The sequence below is a fragment of the Acipenser ruthenus genome, chromosome 2 (genome assembly GCF_902713425.1).
Source record: "Acipenser ruthenus chromosome 2, fAciRut3.2 maternal haplotype, whole genome shotgun sequence".
In the NCBI taxonomy this organism is placed as follows: domain Eukaryota; kingdom Metazoa; phylum Chordata; class Actinopteri; order Acipenseriformes; family Acipenseridae; genus Acipenser; species Acipenser ruthenus.
The window spans coordinates 12576066-12598066 of NC_081190.1; the positions used below are offsets into that span (position 1 = coordinate 12576066).

Here is a 22001-nt window from a genome sequence, read left to right on the forward strand (position 1 = left end):
AACATGAGCTCTAGCATTATTCAATGCATGACACCTTCAAGAAATGTGAAACAGGTTATTTAGAGTGGTGGTAATAAGGAAACTACTGCATAGCCACATCAAGGTGATGGAGGCTGTGTGGTCCGGTGGTTAAAGAAAAGGACTTGTACCAGGAGGTCCCCAGTTCAAATCTCGGCTCAGCCACTGACTCATTGTGTGACCCAGAGCAAGTCACTTAACCTCCTTGTGCTCCGTCTTTTTTGTGAGACGTTGTTGTAAGTGACTCTGCAGCACATGCATAGTTCACACACCCTAGTCTCTGTAAGTCACCATTTGATAAAGACATCTGCTAAATAAACAAATAATAATAAAAAATAATGATGTTTGCAAGCTGCCAGATTTCAACTACAGAACCATTATTATTTTTTTTTATCATTAGCATACACCAAACCTAAAAAAATCCACATTTAATTTATGGGACTAGTCTCCAGTCTAATATTCATTTTAGCATAATAATTGGAATATTTTACTTTTCATGCTAATAATAACTTGGAGTAAAATGCTTTTAGAATCATTGTATGACGTTGTATGTGAAGTGACCATTATCGCAAGCCATGGTTGATTTTTCATGTGACTTTTTCTCTCACCACCTTCCCAGTTACATTGCATTTTTATAATCCAGTCTAAATAATATAGTACACATATGTAACATATGTCCTATAGCACATTATTTTGTATATACTCAAAGGGCAACTTTGTGTGGTTAAATATCAGAGTTACCTTAACTGAGGTATTCTTTTTTGTTGTGTAGATTAACGTTGTATTATTTTCTGTTTTAGTCCTCACATCTTGGTGATTTTTTAAAACCTCAAAAATATAGATACCTCTATGGCCTCTGCCTATCCTGCCTTGACTCAGCAGGACCAGTGACATCCGACGTGGGTCGTCACTAAATAATAATAAGGCATGTGGGTGTTGACATGCCACACAGGTGCACAAACGTAATTAACACCGGTGCTGCCACTAGGGTACCAGCAACGGTAGCCCCAGTGTCAGTTTTAATAAAGACAAAACAAAACAAAGCTAAAAATAAAAGTTTGCCACACACGGCAAGCGCTAGCCTCACTAAAAGAGACGTCCCGCTCCAGGAACCTACCCTACGAAACCCTTGCTATACTGTTGTTGGGATCAAATCCCCTAAGCTAACCTAGCCAAGTCCCGGCGTCCTGCCGGCGACTCCAGCCTCTTCCTGACGGTCTTGGCTGGGCAATGCTTTCACGAGCAGCGTCTTGGAGTAGAAGGGTTTTGTGCAGTAGTTCTCTCCTCTGAAGTGGACGATCTCCTCCTCGGTGTACATGAACACAGAGGCTTTCAGCAAGATGTTTCGCTCTATTTGTCCGGGTAGCGTGGATAATGTTTAGCCCGTTGGCTTATGACTTTGCACACACACACACACACACACACACACACACACACACACACACACACACCTCTTCCTGTGCAGGGCTCTTGCCCTGCCACAGAGACATTTCAGTTTTGCTGTGATACGTATTTTCTGCCAGGATAAAACACTATGTTGTATATGGGTTAACTAATACATTTTAAGGGGGTGCCTATTTAGATTATCATTGTTATAACCAGAGCTGACTTTCCCATTTGAAATGTAAATAAGCCTGCTTGTTAAAGTTTTTGGTGCCATGCTGGTATTTACAGTTCAGTTATATTCTTACTGTATGGTAATTCATGAGTGGAAGTTGTTTCTTAAGCTTCTAGAGTATACCCTATATTGTTTTAGCTGATATCACCATATCTTCAATACACCTACAACTGGAAATAAAAAAAGGATTTCCTGACCATGATGAATTGGCATAAAGTGTATGTAATATTGATTTCTTTACCTTATTTTAGGTAAAATTTGACCTATTTTTGGGACTACTTTATGGGTATTTCTTATTCTTTTTAACATGTCATCAATGACTTTCAGTGTATCAGGTAACAATGAAAAGTATGTTAAAAAATAAACTTTTTTCACAATTAGTCTTTGAAATAACACAATAATATAATATAATATAATATAATATATACATAACATGCAATAAAAAAATGCTTCCTGTTCCATGAACTGCAAAACAAAAGTGAACAGTAATGCTATATTTCAGGATGCGACATCTACAAGTAAGAAAATGACTTGTTTTTTACAACCCCAGCGGCAAAATACCAAAAAACTAGCACTCCTGTTCCTCGCATTAGCCGTCCCGCCCCGTTCCTCCAGCAGGTGGGAAATTGAAACATATATGGGAGCTACTGTTAATTTTTTTTACGAATTAAGCCCTGCTGTTACCTACATACTTTTGCTTCTGATGACTTAAAATATATAACGGTAAATGAAAAACATTCAAAACAATTGAACATGATGGCAAATAATAACAATAAAACTCTCCAGATTGGGCCATGGGCCCATAACATTAGTAAGCAGTCTAAAGCAAAGCTTTTATCAGTATGTTGTTTAAGCTGTTTGTCTTTTATAATAAAACAAATCAAACATCCAAGGGAACGGGCTTAACAGTGATTAGATTGTTTGTTTACTGTGGAGGCTTCTGAAGGATGGCCTACCCCCGACAGAGTTTTAAGTGAGATAAAGAATGCTGCTAAAAACTATTGTTGAAGCATCTGATTTCCCTCCAGACCTGGAAATCTTTTAATTACACCACCAGAGGTTTCATGTTTCTTCAATAGCCTTGTGTTGAAACTGTTGAGATGAATGAATTGTTGAAATAGTTTCTTCAGAAGTGAACTTACATTACCTTGGGGAGGTCAGTCAACTATGAGGCTGACCTTTAACCTGAGCCTGCAATATGAGAAAGCAGGCCTTCACTCAACTGCATGTCTGTTCTTGGGTGGGGGGTAGGGGGTGGGGGGGTAACTGAGAGGCAATAACAAAAACAAAGTTTGTGTGTCATCCCATGTTTGCCAAAATATATAGCTTTTTTATTATTGATTAATGACAGACTGACAGATGTTTATTTTTCTGTCTAGTTTTTGGTAAAAGTGACTGTTGTTTTGTCTGTTTATAAACATTTCTCACAAGGAAAACAGCAGACTGGTCTGTGTTTGCATTTCACTCTTATACAACTTGTATACCTGTTAACCCATTTATTTTTTATAAAGCTACAGTATTAGTGTTTTTGTATCCTGTTTTCATATTGAGTGTTGTGCAAATGTATGTACACCATGTGTTTTAAATCTATGGATACAGGTGAACTGATCTGTTAACTGTTAATTGTTAATTAAGTGGAAATCATATATGTGATGCTGTGTTCTGAGATTCCTTATACTGAGGAAGGCAGTTTGCCGAAACGCGTCTGCAGCTCCGTTCTGAATCAGGGTGGATATAAAAGATTTATTTAATCAAAAATGAAATAATAAAGGAATATTAATTGTACTTTTAAGTGCTTCAGATTGTTTTTTTAGTGGAGAGTGCGGGTCGTTCTTTTATCAATTTAGTGTTAACATAAACATTACAATACTACATTCTGTACAGTGGCACCCTTCATGTACAAGCATCTTAAGAGGCTACACAGTGTTCAAGAAATACTCAAGAAAAGCCCCAATCAAACACTTGTTTTCTCTACTGTCAAATATCACATCTGTTATCAAGTATATCCATTACAAAATACCACCAGCAAGAGTTATGGATTCTGTGTTAAAGCAGCGTATATGCAGGGTCTTAATTACTGCCATTATATTATGCTGTAAATCCTTTCTAATCGTCTAGGTTTCAGGCACTCTCTTGTATACAATGCCTAACCAATTCACCTGGTTCCTTTCTTTTGTCTAACCCCACTTTGAGCATGTCTAGGTGTTTAGGTGTGAAAACCACTTGCTTCAGGCCAGTACATGCCTGTCCAGATTACATCCACTGTCTGGTAGATTCATTTAAGATGTAAAAGTTGCTAGGATAAACTCAACGTAGCAAGCTGCTCACAATGGTATTCAAAGGACACAAGACAGAATGCATGGTTAGAACCATCATTCATTGTATGCATGCACCAAATAAGCAAAGAGTAACAGCATAAAACCTTAGAGGTGCAAACAGCAACCAGTTTCCTAATTAATAATAATAATTAATTAATATTTATTTCTTAGCAGACGCCCTTATCCAGGGCGACTTACAATTGTTACAAGATATCACATTATTTTTTTACACATTATTTTTACATACAATTACCCATTTATACAGTTGGGTTTTTACTGGAGCAATCTAGGTAAAGTACCTTGCTCAAGGGTACAGCAGCAGTGTCCCCTACCAGGGATTGAACCCATGACCCTCCGGTCAAGAGTCCAGAGCCCTAACCACTACTCCACACTATCAGACAGGTAATAATCAACACTAATGAATGCATAGCGAACACTTTATTATTGAAAAAGGACTCCACAAAAGCTTTCCAAACTGAAATCATACACATGTGCATATGATACATGGTACTGTAATATTATTAAAAAGCAGGATTTTTTCAATAGATTCTCAAATTTCTCATCACAAAACAAATATAAACAGAAGAGCTTCATTCTGACAATGGAAAGCAGATGCTACTGGGCAGCTGGCTTCTTGAGGCTACAAATAAGGCATCAGGGCGATTATTTGATCAGTGTATGAAACACCATTCCTGTTGAGGTAAACAGTTCATAACAGTACTATGAAAATCATATTATAATCTTTTTAAATGGGAGCCAAGATTTGCCTCAGAAAGAATTTCCTATAAATTAACAAGCAGGAAATGTACAGTGGAAACAGCTTAATAGAATTACTGGTTAATTGAATCAACCGCATATTGTAATAAAATAATTGCACTTTCTTTGCTGTTTAACCAAAACAAAACCTACCGCTTTACTGAACCAATGTGAATGTGATTAATATGAAAGTGTACAAACATGATCACAGAGTAGATTTTCACTGTAGATCACAGGGAAAAAACACCCTAAAATGTTCTAAATCTACATACCATACTGAAAGCATTAAGAAATATAAACAAGGTGATAGAAAAACAAAGTCTCATTGAGTGACCTTTTTTTTCAATTCTATATTCGCAAACCAAAGCATTTTTTTCAGTGTGTAACCTCTGCCTATGTGTTTGTTGAGTTAAATATAATACCTATAATTGAATGGGCAACTGAGTGGGCAAACCAGTAATGATGTCAGAAAGTAGCCAGCCAGATAAACATGTGGCTAACTCATGCAGCCGATTATATTTTCCAAGAGGTAAAACAAACAAACAGAAACCCCACAGGATTGCATTAAAAGAGTAAAACCTAGTCTGGCAGTTTCTAATGAGGCAATTCACATTTAATTATGCTAACGATAATGCTTATGTTTAACTTACCAATGCAAGCCTAGCAGCTTGTTTAGAATGTCTAATGAAAGTAAATAAGCATGGGTATTTTTACATGCTTTGTGTTTATGTTTCTCAATTATAACATCTCTTTACCCTGAGATAGGGGTTGTTCTAGAATGTTCCTAAATTATTAGTGTCATGTAATGATATTATTACTGTCATGTAATAACAAGAATGATACATATACTGTATATGCAGCATGCTTTGAATCCTATTTTGGGCCGTTCAAGACATGCATCCAATATGTGCGCTTATGTATGTGTATGTATGTATGAATGTATGTGTGGACTTACTGATGCAAAACATTTTGGTCTATGACCCCCTTTTCTTCGAGAACACGTCATGAGCTCATGGGAAGCCTAAATGGAGAGAGAATGGTACTGTGCAACTGAATTGGTATATTTTGTTGTTTTTTGTTGACGTGTATTCTAGTGAATAGGACGGCTGGCAGATGTCCCGGTAATGGGAGACTGTCAATAGGGCAAAATAGTGCGATTCACACAGTCTGCCAGAGTTCATTTGAATGCGTGCCAGCAACTTGTCTTGTAAGAATAACAGAAGGAGGAAACTAGTGAAAACGTATTTTACTTTAGGGAAAGTCCTATGGTTGCATTAAGTTATAAACAATTAAAACAAATGCTCTGTAGTATTAAAGCACACATGATGAAATGACATGTTCAAAATACAGTGTCTAATACAGTGATACAGTATATAATAGTTTTTTTTTTCATCATACAAAAATATATAAAGGCATAGCAGCAATAGCATTTGCAGACATGCAAAACACTCATTTGAGTTTAATTAACTTTCATTAGGTGTGTTGGTTTTAATTCCGATGCAGATGTGTTAGTGCAGGTGGATACTGCACTTCATTGTGTCGATCACGTGCACAGCTTATCGACTTGTCGATAAGAATAAAGCGGTTTAAACATAGCTTCGGGAGTTTATCAGCTCCCATTGGCTGGCAGCGCTTTGTAGTGTAAATGCTCTCCGCTCTCTGGTCAACCAGTTTGAATGTGCCGTGGTGTGCTGTAAACCTTTTCTTATTCAGTGGGCGGACTCTTTCAGAAGACATGTGCATGTGTCGATTTGCAGAAATAACCTAACAGGCTCCTACGTTCAGTGATATGCGGCTAGTTTCTAGTAAAGGATCAGTACAGCAGCATACTGTATGATTACATTGGCAAGATTTTGTGGAATCAAATTCACCTCGCTGTATGACTGCAGTTTGTGTGATTATTCTCCTCTCTCTACCGTGATATTTTGGGGCTAAGAGGAATTTGATCCTGTTTCTTTTTGAGGTACGTTTTGTATGTCAGTACTACTATTTACCTATGCTTAGTTCTTATGCCTTAGAATGTACTGATACATTTTATTTAGGATATTATTATTATTATTATTATTATTATTATTATTATTATTATTATTATTATTATTACAGAAAAAAAAATACTAATGAATGTACCAAAGAGCACACCACAGCCAAGACTAGGCTAAGAGGCGGTCAGTCAGTTAAACAGATACGGGTAACAGGTTTCGTGTAAAATAAATATATCTGTAAATGCTGTATTCAGTGTGCTGCATCACCACGTAAAAAAGAAACATTTCGTCTTCGTTTTTGTTTTGAAATAGTTACATCTAGAACACAGTTATTTGTAATTGGTTTCGTTTTGTGACACACTCGGACATTGTGTCTATCGTTTTCGTTTTCTTTGGGTATATGGTTTGGTAATCAGTATTTTATCCCCACATGATTTTTTAAAAGACCGGACATTTTTGTAAACGGGAAGAACAGGCGTTAGTTGTAAGTCATTGATCTGTAAGTGCTTTCTCAAGAAGGGACTTTGTATTGCTTATGTGACTGACAAGATTTAGATTTTGATGACAGGATAGAAAAATATTTTGGTGTGAAACAGTTTTGCACAACATAAGGTAGCTGAATCTCTTGCAGTGTGTTGCCTTTTGGGTTTCTTCTTGTCATCTTTGTACAAGAGCCTGCATGTTAGCTTTGGCACAGTTTGCCCGTTATGGGTCGTTTTATTCACATAAATTAAACATGTAAATGTGTGTCCTGTTTGTATTGGAAAGACATGCAGCAGGTGCCAAAACATGTTGATACAAACACTTCATTATTATAAATAAACTACACTGATTCTATACTTCTGTATGCACTTTAAAGCAAAGAATCATAGTTATCTTATTGTTACCAATTATAGTATACAGGTGTAATGTTTAATATTCTTCATGCCACAATTTTTCCCATATACTGCATACGAGTGTACAATATTATTATTATTATTATGACATATTTGTAAGTTTAGCAAACGTAATTGTTATTGTTTTCCTTTGGTCTTTCTCATGACTCATATATTACTAGCAGTTTAAAAGGTCATTTAAATGGCTTATTCATAATGTTATTTATAGTAGTATTTTTCAGATGGAAAATTGTCTAATATTACATGTATTCTTAGAAGTGATGTGACATTTGACATAGAATTGCACATTATTCTATGGAGTCACGTATTTAAATGCTGTAGATTTCTAGATAACAGGAGGGTTTTTTGACATTCTGGCAACTAAACCAATACACAGCTTCATACATTTAATCAGTATTGCATTTCCCAGTTAGGTTGACCCTACTCGTTTATGTTAATAGTCTATCTTAATTTAAACCGAAAAACAAACATCGCATGAAGCTTCTCTAATGCTTCTCATTAGCTTTGACTCAAGCTACTGGGTTCATCCAAAACAATATATATATATATATATATATATATATATATATATATATATATATATATATATATATATATATATATATATATATATTATTTACAAATGCCTAATATATTCACAATTTTTGCTAGCATTCCAAACCCCTGTGTTTTCATGTAATACAAATAGCATCAGCTGCCATAGAAAATAACCAATGGGGAATATGTCTTTGTGAAGGAAAGCTGAAATGTTTATTGATGAAGTACAACAGAAGTTTTTCTTGCATGTTTGTTTTAAATGCCACCCTGTAGCGAGGTATAGGGACTTTGACCTGCTGAATAATTCCGTATTATCTTCAAACTGATGCTTGGGTTTTCATATACTGACTCACTGACTGTGTACTACCGTCTACTATAAGGGCTATTTGCCCAGTATTGAAGTAACATTTTGTGCAAGGTTTTTAACTCCCTACTGTTAACTACAGGCAATAACATATCATGTCTCATGTGCTCATTGTCGATACTTGTTATGAACATGCGCATCAGATTATGAGAAGGGTTTCCTTACAGAAGGTTTTCCATTTGTCTTGGAAGGGTGTGTTTATTGAAAGCCAGAATCACATTTCTAGCAATAGGTAGGATAGTTCCATGAGACTCTTTCATTAATGCCACTGTTGTGTAGTTTTTTACGTATATAACTGGATATCAAAGCAAGAGACATTTAGGTAATTTAATTGCCTTTGTGGTAAAGACATGTAAATGAGTGGGGCAGTTATTTATACCATCAGGTGTCTCACATAAGTGGTCATACAGGTCTATTACTTTTAAACACAAAATAAGTGTAGGAACAATCTCCCTTTTCCTGCCTTTTATTGCTGTTGCTGTCTGATGCTTTTCAATATTGTGCAATTAACACCTTGTTAAGAGAGGGAGTAAGAGACAGGGACTGTTTATTCTGTTTATTCACTGTTGTCTGTAAATTCAAACACATCCTTCCCATCACTTAAGCCTATTCATCAGATGTGAACCCAGTTCCCTGTTCTCCTGCAGCATGACAAATAAATGATACCTTTTTCAGAGTTTAAAGGGAAAGCTAAGAGCGAGGAATTCAATTGTATACATCCTTATAGAAGTTAACATAGTAAAAGCATAGCGAAGTGTAATAAAGCCCAGTGAAAGCATATGTAAGCATTTTAAAGAATAGGGAGAGATGGTAAAGTAAATTAATAAACATGGAAAACCAGGGTAAAATATGGTAAACGCATGGGAAAACTGCAAACATACCATGGTAAACGTTTCTGAAGGTAAATATGAACTACATTGGTATTTCCTGTTGAATTCCAGTGAAGCAATCATCAACCCTTGACAGTCCACTTGTACTCCTGCAAACAGTTATGTTTGCTATTGCCTGCATCAGCGTTATTCATTTTTTAATTTTTTTACCCCAGTTTAATTTCATTCATATAAACCCATTTAATCCAACCCTTACTCATTAACTGTCACTTTTTGTACTATGTGGCTAGAAACTGAATACCCCTACTGTACGTTTAAATAGCATCTACACCAAGCCCTAGCAATAATAACTCATAGCATCTCCTCAGTGCAAACACATTATTCCCAAGGGCTGTGCTGTTCTTCACGTGTTTGCATGCATGGATTCCCAGCCAGGGACAAAATCCATGTGTGACAGATTGTCTCAAGGCAGGTTGGTTCATGCAGCCAGGGCAGATAGATCCAATTTCCTTATAATCTTGTCAGAAAGATGCTAAAGGTAGTTTCACAAATTATCATCAAAAACAGAAGATCCTGGTCACCATGAAAAGCACAAAAGCAGACAGATGCTTGGTTTTATTTTATTTACTGCACCTTAACCAAATTAAAAGAGAATAAAATAAATAAATAAATAAAAACTTTTAAACTAAATATCTGCCACATTTTATAGCTTTTTGACTGATGTGAAACTGCCTCTTCCCAAGAACAACCTATTGTAATTATGCATGTTAAATGTACCCTTATTTTCTCAACTATTTTTGTAACACCTGCATGTCACTCATTATCAGTATAATAAAAAATAGAAGCACCACCAATACCAGTAGCTCCTGAAAAATCCCCCCAACCTAAATCTGCTCCTTTTGGCCCTGATAATGGCATACAGATTGGACACCTGCAACAAGAAACAAATAGTTTCAGATTGTTTTTGTTCAAATTCATCACTCAGTCTTTTGTTAGACACAGATTATTTTCTGTTGCAGCTGTAAATAAAGAACCGAGGGAGAAGAAGCACAAGTACATTTGCATTTTTAAACTGTGGCTCTTCCCAGAAGGCAACTTCAACACGTTCTGGAATTGTGCCTACATTACTTTCAGGGAGAGTTCTGTGCAAGCGCAAGCAGGGGGTTGTTTTATTCGGTGTGGTTAAAAACAATACTGTATTCTGAATAAATCACTTGTGTTTTAAAACCCACCACTTGCCATTTAGAAAATTAAACAGAGAGTTACACATGATTAATTAGCTGCAGAATCAACTCTGAAGCACCAATTCAAGGAAAAGCACAGATGAAATAAATCCCTCATCATTTACCACTGGTTGTTTGTCTCGTGATTTTTAAATGTTTATGTATCCAGCAAAAAATACATAAGCATAGTTATACTATCAGACAACTGCAACAGAGGTGGTGCATCTCATTAACTACTTCAATAGTGTTTGTTTTGGGGGAGGGTGGTAGTGATCAAGACATGGATATTATTTTACCACTGAGGAATGGGAGTCTAACACATGGTGGAACAGATGCAGAGGGCACTGAAGTGACTTCTCATACACCAAGCAATCCCTCATTTTGATGCAAATTTCTCATGGCATCATGAAAAGAGGGATTAATGTGTCCAATATGGCTCCAACACCCCCAGCCTCACGCCCTGTGTGCCCAACTGGCGGCCTCTGTAGCCAAGCAGCAGTGTCTCTTATTGTTTCAGATCCCCGTGCCCTGTGTTTGCTACTGAATGGGCCCATTGTGTGGAGGTGGGGCCAGAAGCGTTAGTCCTTTGCTGTGCACATCATCCCTCGGAATCTGGCTAATAGCTTTATCGCCTGCGCACCAAAATGCTGTGTGAACAATCTTTTATACGAGCTGTCGAAAAAAAATCCCAGCCGGGGTGGACTGGTGGTGGCACACTGCAGCCGGGCCTTCTTGAAATCAGGTGGCTCATTAAGTGAGTGCAATCTGGAGTCAGCCTTTCAAAGGAAACTTTTGTAAACATCATGGGTTGAATAAGGCAGCAGGAATGTGTGCTGTGCAGATGATCTGAACACAAGTTGTTGTTGACGTGCCGGGGGGATGACCTTAGTTCACATTAGTTGTGATAGAAGAGTGTGACACACGCCTGTTTTTTTTTTTTTTTACTTTGCTTGGCCACAGATGGATTGGAAAGACATGTTAGTGACGATGGCCATGCTTTTTGTTTGCCCCGTAGATCAACACAGTCAAATCTTTGTGAGATTTTTTCGTACGACGAGTTTGTGGGTAATCCACCACTCTGAAACATGTCCTGTACAATCTGGGTGCTCATTTTATTTGTGTGTAATTTGATTAGTATAACATCTGTGCTAGAAAGGAAACATGTTTCAATTCTCAAGACACTGAGTGGTTGCCCAAGAGTACTTTCAGCTCATTTGGAATGAATGAAGATGCACTGTATGTGTGTCGGGGATTGAGGAGGAGCATGTACAGTTTGTACTGGAAGCACTTTCCTCACTGCAGTTTCTTTTTTTAGGCCGTTTTATTTTTGAGGATTTATTTTTCTGCACCTCAGCTGTTTATCTGTATTCTTGAATCTGATCTTTTTTTTTAGGAAAGTATGCCGCAAACGCCAGCCTTTGCGGCTATGTTAAGCACCAGCGGTTATAACCGAAACCTGTACCAAACCAAGGAGGACAGCTATGGGGGCCTGTATTACCATGACAACAGCCTTGTGTCGGGGTCCTTGGAGGCTCTTATTCAGCATCTAGTCCCCAGTGTTGATTACTATCCTGACGTAAGTTTGTGAAATATCTACTTGGTGACTCAGTCGTATATCTCTTATCCTTTGAATTTGAATATGTCGTTCAACCTTATTAATGTAATGCCATGTGTGACTTTTGAAGAAGAAATTAGTTTAGCACGTAAGAAACTATCATACCACACAGATACATTTTTATATTTGTGTATATATATATATATATATATATATATATATATATATATACATACACATGATAATTGCGTTAAAGTTTATGAAATTCCCCACAGGCAGAGGACTTTTTACAAAATATTCTGTTTGACAAAAAAAAAAAAAAAAAAAGAATTGTGTTCTTTTAAGTCAGTGCATTTTTGGTATAGCTTGATGAATGCATCTATGTAAATGCTAAAAAGGGATGCTATTTCTGTAACATAAATAACATGTTTTTACTTTTTTTTTTATTCCAGAGAACATATATATTTACCTTCCTACTCAGCTCTCGGCTTTTCATTCACCCCTCTGAGCTAATGGCCAAGGTCTGCCAGTTGTGTGTTGAGCAGCAGAGATTAAATGAACCAGGGACAGACAAGGTAAGGTTTTCACAATTTCTATAGCAAACACCAGATCCACAACCAAATACATTTGCATTTGGAATTTGGAATTTGAGGCATTATGGTGACATTGTGTTAACTCCCGTTGTTTCTAAACATTACAGGGCAGATTAAGAAAAATTGCCCCCAAAATCCTGCAGCTGCTGACCGAATGGACGGAAACATTTCCCTATGACTTCAGAGACGAGAAGATGATGCAGAGCCTGAAGGAACTGATGCACAAGATAGCCAGCGGGGATGAGGTAAGATGGTTTTCTGTGAGGGTGAAATGCTAGCCCCCTTTAGGGAGACAGGGGGTGCTGTTGAGGCCAACAGCTGAACAGTTTACCACACTAATGTATTCGTACGCATAACTTTGCTGAAATTAAGTAAAGCAGTGGTTCTGGCAGGGAACTCAATTAACCTTAGTTCAAATCATGTAAATATCAAGCATATTTTAGGCGCTTCCAATACCAGACTTCGCCTCCTTCTCCCCAGCCTCCACCTGATTTTTTTGGCTTTGTCTAACGGGAGAGGGCAGGGGTACCTCGAAAGGTGAGGCCAAAGGCCAATGAATGTAGTAATATGTATATTGTTATAGTGTCTTGTCTGTTTTAATAAACAATCTATCACATGAGTTTTCTGACTAAACCAGGGTAGGGACAGACAGGCAAAAGCCAGTTGCCATTCTCTCATAGGAACTGTGAACAGGCTGGCTGTAGGGGTGACGTCAGGCCAGAAAGAAACACACAGACTGGAAGGTGAAACTGAGACGCTGCGGCGCTCAGTGAGTTTAATAACACACAGAAAATAAAAGCTTGAACAAAACAGAACACGGCACTTGTGGCCAAAATAAAACAGACAAACAAAACGAACAGACACTAACAAACAGGGACGAACACTAAACACAAAACCAGCACGGTGCTGGTGCTTCCAGCACTCGTAGCAGCTGTTATTTATTATTATTATTATTGCTTTCACCTCCTCACTCCCTCCCGTTCTTTCGCCCTGAACACACAACCCTGAGTGAGTAAAACGTGCATCTATATATACTGTTGTGCCGGGATTCAACTACCAATTAATTATTCACTTGAATCTCAGCACGTGAACTAATTTGTGCAATCCCGTGCTCACATACTTTATCTGCACGTGAAGTGATTATGCATCCCCATGCCTAAATACAACTATATATTTTAAATCACTCGTGCTACACAGACCCATTTATATCCCGTGCACCAATACCTATACACCAACATTAACACACCACACGCAACCACACATAACACACGCATGGGCAGGGCACACTGCCACAGGAACACACACAGCATGTGTGAGGCTTAAGGAGATTCCTACGATGAAGAAAGGAATACGTGTGAAATATAAATGTGAAAAACTGGCCTGAAATTACATTGAGAACACAACTACAGGGTGGGGTGACAGAGGTCTGCAAATAATAGTTATTTTAGCCACATAGCGCTTTGCAATGCCTGACTGCATGAAGAGAAAAGAAGCATTGTTAGCATTGTCAGTGATGGTTATCATCTTCACCTATGCAGCATTTGAATTGTTCAGCAACTGCTGCTTTAGTATGTGAAAAAATTCAACAGCAAGCCCCCCCAGAGTAATCGTTGCTTTACAGACAATGTGACATTTGTTTATTTTAAGTTAAAAATAATTACTGGATATGCCAAGTTTCACGCAAAATTGTATAACAGGACAAGTTATATTTTAATCTGTAAAAGTTTGATCGAGGGTGACAGCAAAGAAGTGTTATTCAGAGTGATAAGTATGTGTGTGTTCCGTTTTACATGTGGTTTGTACCGAGTACCTTTTTGTAAAATAATGAAGTGCCCCAAGGCATTTTCTGTCTACTCCTGATCATTTTCTGTTACCTCTTGTGTAAACTAAAAATCTCTTCTGCGGCTCCCGTTCCCTTTTTGTTTGCTGCCCCCATAGTCTGAACATGGTACTGCTTCTCTCTCAGGGGTTTATCAGGAACAGGCTGTAGAGGCAGCCTGAACATCGTACTGCTTCTGTCTCAGTTTATCAGGGGAGGCACGCCAGAAACACGGTGACAAAGAACAGGCTGTAAAGACAGCCAGTGATGGAAGTCACACTTACATCTGTTCAAACCAACACCTTTTAAAAGTGCTTCCTTTTATAAATGATTCATCTCGCATTGCAAGTGTGATTCCTCTTAACCTGAACTGTTTTGTAGTGACCCCCTATTCAGTATGGATGAGTGTGCAGTAATTCCTGTAAGAAAAATCATTAAATAACATTAATTTTTAATAGGTTCGCTCTGAATGTTCAGCACAAGAGCAAGGCATCGTATCATATGTCATTGACAGGTGACATAAGAATACATACAGCTTACCATATTGTTAATAGTATGTTGGTCAGAAGACAAACACGTGGGTAGATAGATATTATATTAATGATGCATCCTTTTAAATATTTACATAAAAGACCTATTACAAGAAGCAAACACTGAAAATACATACTGACTCCTAAATCTGTCATATTCCCAAAGCATTCTTTATCTGTTTTGTAGAATGCATTGGTACTGATAGAATGCACTGCAGGATGTATTTGTGTACTAGTTTTTGTTTTGTTGTTGCTCACACTCAAGAGACAGACAGTACTTGCAACAAATAACAAAAGTGCTGACTGTTCAAGACTGTCTTTTAGTAAAAGCTACAGAGCGTTTAAGGAACAGTGCCATTCATTTTCTTATGTATATTTCTAAACTAAAGGACTTTTGTTTCACAGTCAAGTCTTTTCATACTTGAGAGTAATTTGCATTACAAGTTCAGTATCATATTTAAGCAAATTTTAACCACAAGTGGAAAGGACTTGTTGCTTTTAACAGCTAAATGCTTTAACTAGTTTGAAACGTTCTCTTTTTCATTTCTTACACCAACATTTATTAGAATGGTCATACAGATTTTTTTCTTTTATTAGATTAAATGGCAAGAGTCAAAAATGAAAAAACATTTTATATACAAAAGACTTGTTACACAAAATCAGTATTTTATACAATGACAATGTATAGATTCAAAGCTGATGCCTGAGGCACAATTGCTTGACACATTAAGATTTGGCTATTTAGTGGCTGATAAGAATAGCGCAGGACAAGTATTCTGGACAAGTAAAAACACGGTGTCCCTGCAAACTCAAACGCATTTTAACTACATTCAATGGTTTGTTTGTTTTTTTCCATTGACTTTTGCACCACATATGCAGACAAGTTGGGTCCCAAAATAGATGTGTGCATCAGTTTACAGCACAGTGCTTTCCAGATCCATTCCCTTCCAACCCATTGATTTTCAGAGGCTGTAATTATATAAGCTGTACACAGATATAGCAGACTGAGCTCTGTTTTACAGCCAACCCAAACAGCTTCCAGTTTCATTTGACCTGTGTATGTTGTGCTAATGTGTGCAGTCTGTTGTGTGCTGCATTGTCAAGAGTGATCACAGCATCAGCAGCAGAAGCGGGATCATCTCTGCTTATGTAACAGAGGACCTGCTGGACTGGGTCCTGTGGTGTGCACAGAGCATGGCTGCACACTAAATGCATGGAACTGAAAGATGAAGTCGGCTCTTTACAGCAATGGTCATTCTTTGAGTCATTCTCTTGTTTTTCTCCTTTGTTTTCCATGAAACCATTCAGCTCTAAAGGAGCACTAAATGGAGGTGGTGTTGGGCTTATCAAAGTTACTCTCTCTTTTGTGAATGTCAATTGTCTTTTAAAAGGCTCACATTGACAGATGCTGGCAGTTCAGGAGCATCCATACACCTCCACAATAAATATGAATGAGGTGAACTGTTTGAATTAGAACCTACGCAAATCTGTACATGAGTCATACCTTGAAACTGGTATCTAAGGACGTAAATTATGTAACACAATTAAGTCTACAATTAATTTACTTTTTTAGTCTTCACAATGATTCACCTTGGGTTACAAATTTAGTTGTAAAAAAGAATGTGGAGTCTCTAGATCCTTTATCAAACATGGAGTTTAGCAACCTACAATAGACATAACCAAAGTATATGCACACCATTAGTCTAGTATTAATAATGAAGGCTGGGTGCTGTATGGCTTATTTGTTGGGTCATCTTTGTGTTATTGCAGCTGGCTGGATAAGCATGTTCCTCATGGGTTTCTTAGCAATACCATAAAAATACTAATAATTGAGTATTGGGATGTTGTGTTGGTCCAGGACATAAGAAACCCATTCATTATATACTCGTGCTTTTACCCTGTAACACTCACGAGCTATGTGGTCAGCCTCAGTTTTGTGGTAAACATCACATCCCTATTCTGGCCCTAAGGTGGCTTCTATTTATGAAAACTGGTTTTTAGACTGAGGCTAAATTGGACTTGGTCCAGTGTGAAACTTCCCTTGAATCCTGAATCCCACGGGTTTGCTATTTTTGTGCTGCAATGTGAATTTTGTATGTTTATAATATGAAATATCATAAAAGCATCAGTATCCAGATTTATACACAGATCGTTGGAAGTATGTGGACTGGAACTTATATGTTAAACCAAGCTCTTCATGTTTGATATTATAGACAATAACTAACAAGGCCCAATTAAACATTTGTGCCCCAATTCGAACTGGTCAAAACTCCATCATTTCTGAGGCTGCTGCCGCTCCTTGCACTGAAAACTAAAAGAAAAGCAGCAGAGCATATGCAGGAATTCAAACACCTACGCATGTATTATTTGTGACTGACAAGTGCATTAGAGCTAGGATCGCACTCCTCTGCCACACAGATAACCTTACTGTGTTCCACTGATTTGATTGAGGACATTTCAATTTTCCAAGTGCTTGGGCTTTACACAAATGACTCCGAAAAGTGGCAGTAATTTTGAGCGGCAGCGTGACACAGCCATCATACCAAAGTTGTAAATGCCGTTTCTTTGCTTAGAAAATCACAGGCTTATATCTTTTGGTGTCTTGGAATTTCAATTAAATGGGTCTAAATGCTGATGTACAAGTCAGTACAGCACACGTGTTAAAAACTGAATAGTTGTCATATGAGATAATAAAAAGCATTTCCCCAGCAATGTATGCATATATATATATAGATATATAGATATATAGATATATATGTGTATGTTTAATGTTTTGCTCATCCCTTCATATTGACGAATGCTGCTCACAATCTGTATGACAACCAGCAACCAACCTACAACTACTTATATTGACAGCTCTTCCATATAATCTCCATGGTACTGGTAACATTTTTTTAAAAAAATGTATCTTGTGCATATAACTGTAACTGTAACTGTAACATATAAAACTAATAGCATCTGTCGTTTTATTTGCAGATTTACCGTAAGACCGTTCAGCAGATGACACAGAGTCTGATAAGGAAGCTGACCACGCTAAGCCAATACGAAGAGGTCTTGGTAAAAATCAATGCCACCGTCACAGACAGGCTTACTGTTCTAAAGACAAAGCCCCAGTCCATACAGAGGGACATTGTGACGATATGCAACGACCCGTACACCTTAGCACAGCAGCTCACCCACATAGAACTGGTAAGTGAATCAGTCTGAGTTTCTAGAGACAATTACATATTTTCATAGTTTTTGTAATATGGCATCATTCGTAACTGGAGAAATACTTGACAATTTGAAATACGCCTTAGGGCATGCCTGAAAATGAGAATTGTTGTAAGAATGTGGAATCCATAACAGAGGGAAATGATCCTATCAGCCAGATATAGACAGCTATTAAATTACATTACTAGCACTTGTTTGGATTGTGTTTGTGTTTTATTTTGTTTATAGGAGAGACTCAGTTATATTGGACCTGAAGAATTTGTCCAGGCATTTGTGCACAAAGACCCCCTTGACAATGACAAGGTACAGCCCCTGCTATGTTATTATTATTATTATTATTATGATTTATTTCTTAGCAGACACCCTTATCCAGGGCGACTTACAATTGTTACAAGATATCACATTATTTTTACATACAATTACCCATTTATACAGTTGGGTTTTTACTGGAGCAATCTAGGTAAAGTACCTTGCTCAAGGGTACAGCAGCAGTGTCCCCTACCAGGGATTGAACCCACGACCCTCCGGTCAAGAGTCCAGAGCCCTAACCACTACTCCACACTGCTGCCCTATGTTGACTGTCACACAGCTTGTATGGCATTGTTTATATTCAACTCGTCAGTTACAGGTCATGTTTCTCACAGGGAGTCCATCCCTAATATTGGTACTGAATTTAGTTTGATTAGGTGGAGTCGATGGACAACCCTGAACATCTACTTTATATTGATATCATTAAAGTGAAATCTTTGGTTCTCTCCTGGAAGCGCTACAGTTTTCTACCATACCCCCGTAGAACTTGCAAATATCCTTTACACCCTGTTGACATTTAATTTTACATCCTAAAGTGAAACCGTCTTAGCAACAACCTAGCAACCAGCTAACAATTAAGACGCCTATGGGTTCTATGAAGCCGCACACACATCAACTTCTGCTGGCTCTTTGTTGCAAGGCAAAAATACATTGGTGTTATCTAAAAGGGATTCCTCTGTGTGTTTGCTGCAGTTACTAAATAATGAAAACTAAAGCTGTTGACTCCATTATAGTTATCCTTTGCAGGACTTGGTTATTAAAAAGGGCTAGATACTCGAGGCTTGATTGAGCTGTGCCCCAAAACACAAAAACAGAAGTTTTTGTAAAAACGGATGCCCACTAATGTATCTTTGTGACCGTTCTACATCTGCCTGCTACAGGCCACTTACACAAAACGAAGTACTCAGTTACTACTTTTTTATGTCAAGTAGCTTGTCACCTTAGGTTAGTAAAGGGCAGTCTTCTTTTATGTTAATAAAATAACCAAAAAGATGTCTATCTTCGTTTACCGCAGAGTTGCTTTAGCGATCACAAGAAGACAAGTAACCTGGAAGCATACGTGGCATGGTTTAACAGACTCAGCTACCTGGTGGCGACAGAAATCTGTATGGTAAGTCTCAGATCTCTAGGCACCTGTCCTATTAACCCAATCTCAATATTATTGAGTCTGTCAGCTTCAGCAAATAACGTACTGGTTACGATATGTCATTCACAGCCCGTAAAGAAGAAACACAGGGCGCGAGTCATTGAGTATTTCATCGATGTTGCACGGGAGTGCTTCAATATCGGCAACTTCAACTCTTTGATGGCCATTATATGTAAGTATTTAAAAAGCACTTTGCTTTTTTACATAGCACATGCTGTGTGGTAAAATAGGTGTTTGTCTACGGCCCATAGAACAGATATGATTCAGTGACAGTAACATTCACTGAATCTGTGTAATCTGAAATTCTATGGGAATAAATGTGCTTATAGTATCACCCTGTGGCCCTGCAATGATTTTGTCGCTACCATATTAGACTTGCACAAGTTTCTAGTGCGGACCACTGCTTTACAGTCTGAAATGAGCATAGACGAGAATTGAATACAGATGATTTTGATAACTGGAGGCTTTTGTTGTTGGAAATCAGATCAGCAACCATACAATGGTTTTTTGGCTACATTTGAAACAGTTAAAGTATTTAAATCTGGTGCTTGCACAGTACTCATCCTTTGCTTCAAAGAGTTGAAGACTCATGTACCCCCTCTGCTAATTAGGTAATGATTTGAACTTATAATTGGGGAGGGAGGGGGGTTGAATTTTTACTAATAAATATATAGACAGAGGAATCGTAACTTTTAAATTCAACAAAGCTGATCTGTATTCTACTATTCCAAAAATAAACAATTTAATTGTAGCCTAAAACCTCCCCAGCATCATTGTGAACCCATTGGAGCAGCAGGGTCATAGGTGGAGGTGCAGTAGGAGGTGAATAGCCAACCAGAAGGGGCGGCAATGTTAGAATCTTCTGCTCAGCATCATGAAGACAGATGGTCACCGCTGACCACAGGGTACACAATTTGCAAACACTGTGTGAGAAGAAGCTGCCAGCTGTCCTAGTCATAACCTCTCTCGGGGGATCCTGCTTCAGACAGTGGTTTATGCAACATGTCCTTAGGGATGTTCAGTGGAAATTTAAATGAACAAACAAGTCATGGGAAAGTGTGGCTTCTTTTGTGTCAAGTTTGTTTTATAATCCCAATCTACACAAATATGTTGTAAAGTAGGAATAGGGCTCCACATTTGAAGCCATGTGTTTAGCTGCATAATTAATGCTAACATAAAGAAAACAGTAAGTTCCTGAAAACCTTTTTTGTTTTTTGCCTCTAAGCTCTAAAACTTGAGCCTTTGTGTAAATGCAGTGTGTGCCAACTGGAAGCCAAAAATACTAAACCAGTTCAACCCTGGACAAAAAAAAGTCTAAAATGTCAGAGTCCTCTACAGACAGCATGAGCTGTAATTATACATGCCACCCATGATCCGCCAAACAAATGTGAATCAAAGACACAGAAATTGGAACTAAGTTTATAAAACATGAAAACATTTATAAAATGAGACGTGGCAATACTACACTGAATATTTTATAGTTCAGTCCATTTGATCACCAAGTATACAAATTCTATTTTTAAGTCTTATACTGTAGAAAGAGTATAAATTACCATTTAAATGTCAGACATTCTCATGGGGGTTTGTGGTGTTTTTACTTTATTTTTCTTATGTAGTCTTAACTAAGGTCTTCAATCTTGAAAATACTTGAGAATGAGGTTATCTCACAAAGACCCCTCTGTGCGGCATGTTTAATGAGAACAAAGTGGTCATATCTATGCTGTAATAGACCATTTAAAATACGCTATCACAATCTAAGACCTTCTTACCATGTGTTAGGCATTTTATTTGGGAAATGGTGCAGAACGAAATTCCATTGTTCTTCTGGAGTTTGTAGTGTTATCTTTTGGAGGACCATAAGTGACTCAAGATAAAGGGAGGAACGTCCAGTTGCAGTTCAGTAATCTGTGCTTTTGTGACCTTGATTGCATTATCTGTTTGCACTGACATGCACACTCTTCTCTGTTTGTTTGGCTGCAGCTGGCATGAACATGAGTCCTGTCTCCCGGCTCAAGAAAACCTGGGCCAAAGTAAAAACAGCCAAGTTTGATATCCTAGAGGTAAGTGACCTAGACATGCTCCCTCATGGTACACATTCTCTGTTGAAGTGTTGGGTTTTCGGAGGGTGTGAATCATTATCAGCAGTGGGCTGCTGTGTATGGGGGTAGGTTGGCGTCACAATTGAAGGACCAACATTACAGATACACGTGGCAATTTAGATATGCATTAGCACACAACTGTGTGGGATATTCAGTTTTACTAATACATCTGTGGTTCATTATTATTACAGCAT

The 22001-nt window shown here is 37.8% G+C and overlaps 1 protein-coding gene across 4 annotated transcripts in view; it reads left to right on the forward strand.

Moving 5' to 3' along the window:
- LOC117403877 (ras-GEF domain-containing family member 1B) overlaps positions 1 to 22001 on the forward strand; it is a 166919-nt gene that overhangs the window by 137901 nt on the left and 7017 nt on the right. For 3 of the 4 annotated variants that reach the window (XM_058989640.1, XM_058989641.1, XM_058989646.1), the window contains 8 exons: positions 11936 to 12118; positions 12550 to 12672; positions 12798 to 12935; positions 18016 to 18228; positions 18481 to 18555; positions 19577 to 19672; positions 19778 to 19880; positions 21689 to 21768. In XM_058989640.1, the coding sequence (XP_058845623.1) occupies positions 11936 to 12118; positions 12550 to 12672; positions 12798 to 12935; positions 18016 to 18228; positions 18481 to 18555; positions 19577 to 19672; positions 19778 to 19880; positions 21689 to 21768 (1011 nt within the window). Of the gene's footprint in view, positions 1 to 6336; positions 6674 to 11935; positions 12119 to 12549; positions 12673 to 12797; positions 12936 to 18015; positions 18229 to 18480; positions 18556 to 19576; positions 19673 to 19777; positions 19881 to 21688; positions 21769 to 22001 lie in introns of those variants that run through there. The other variant, XM_058989648.1, reaches the window with a different exon arrangement.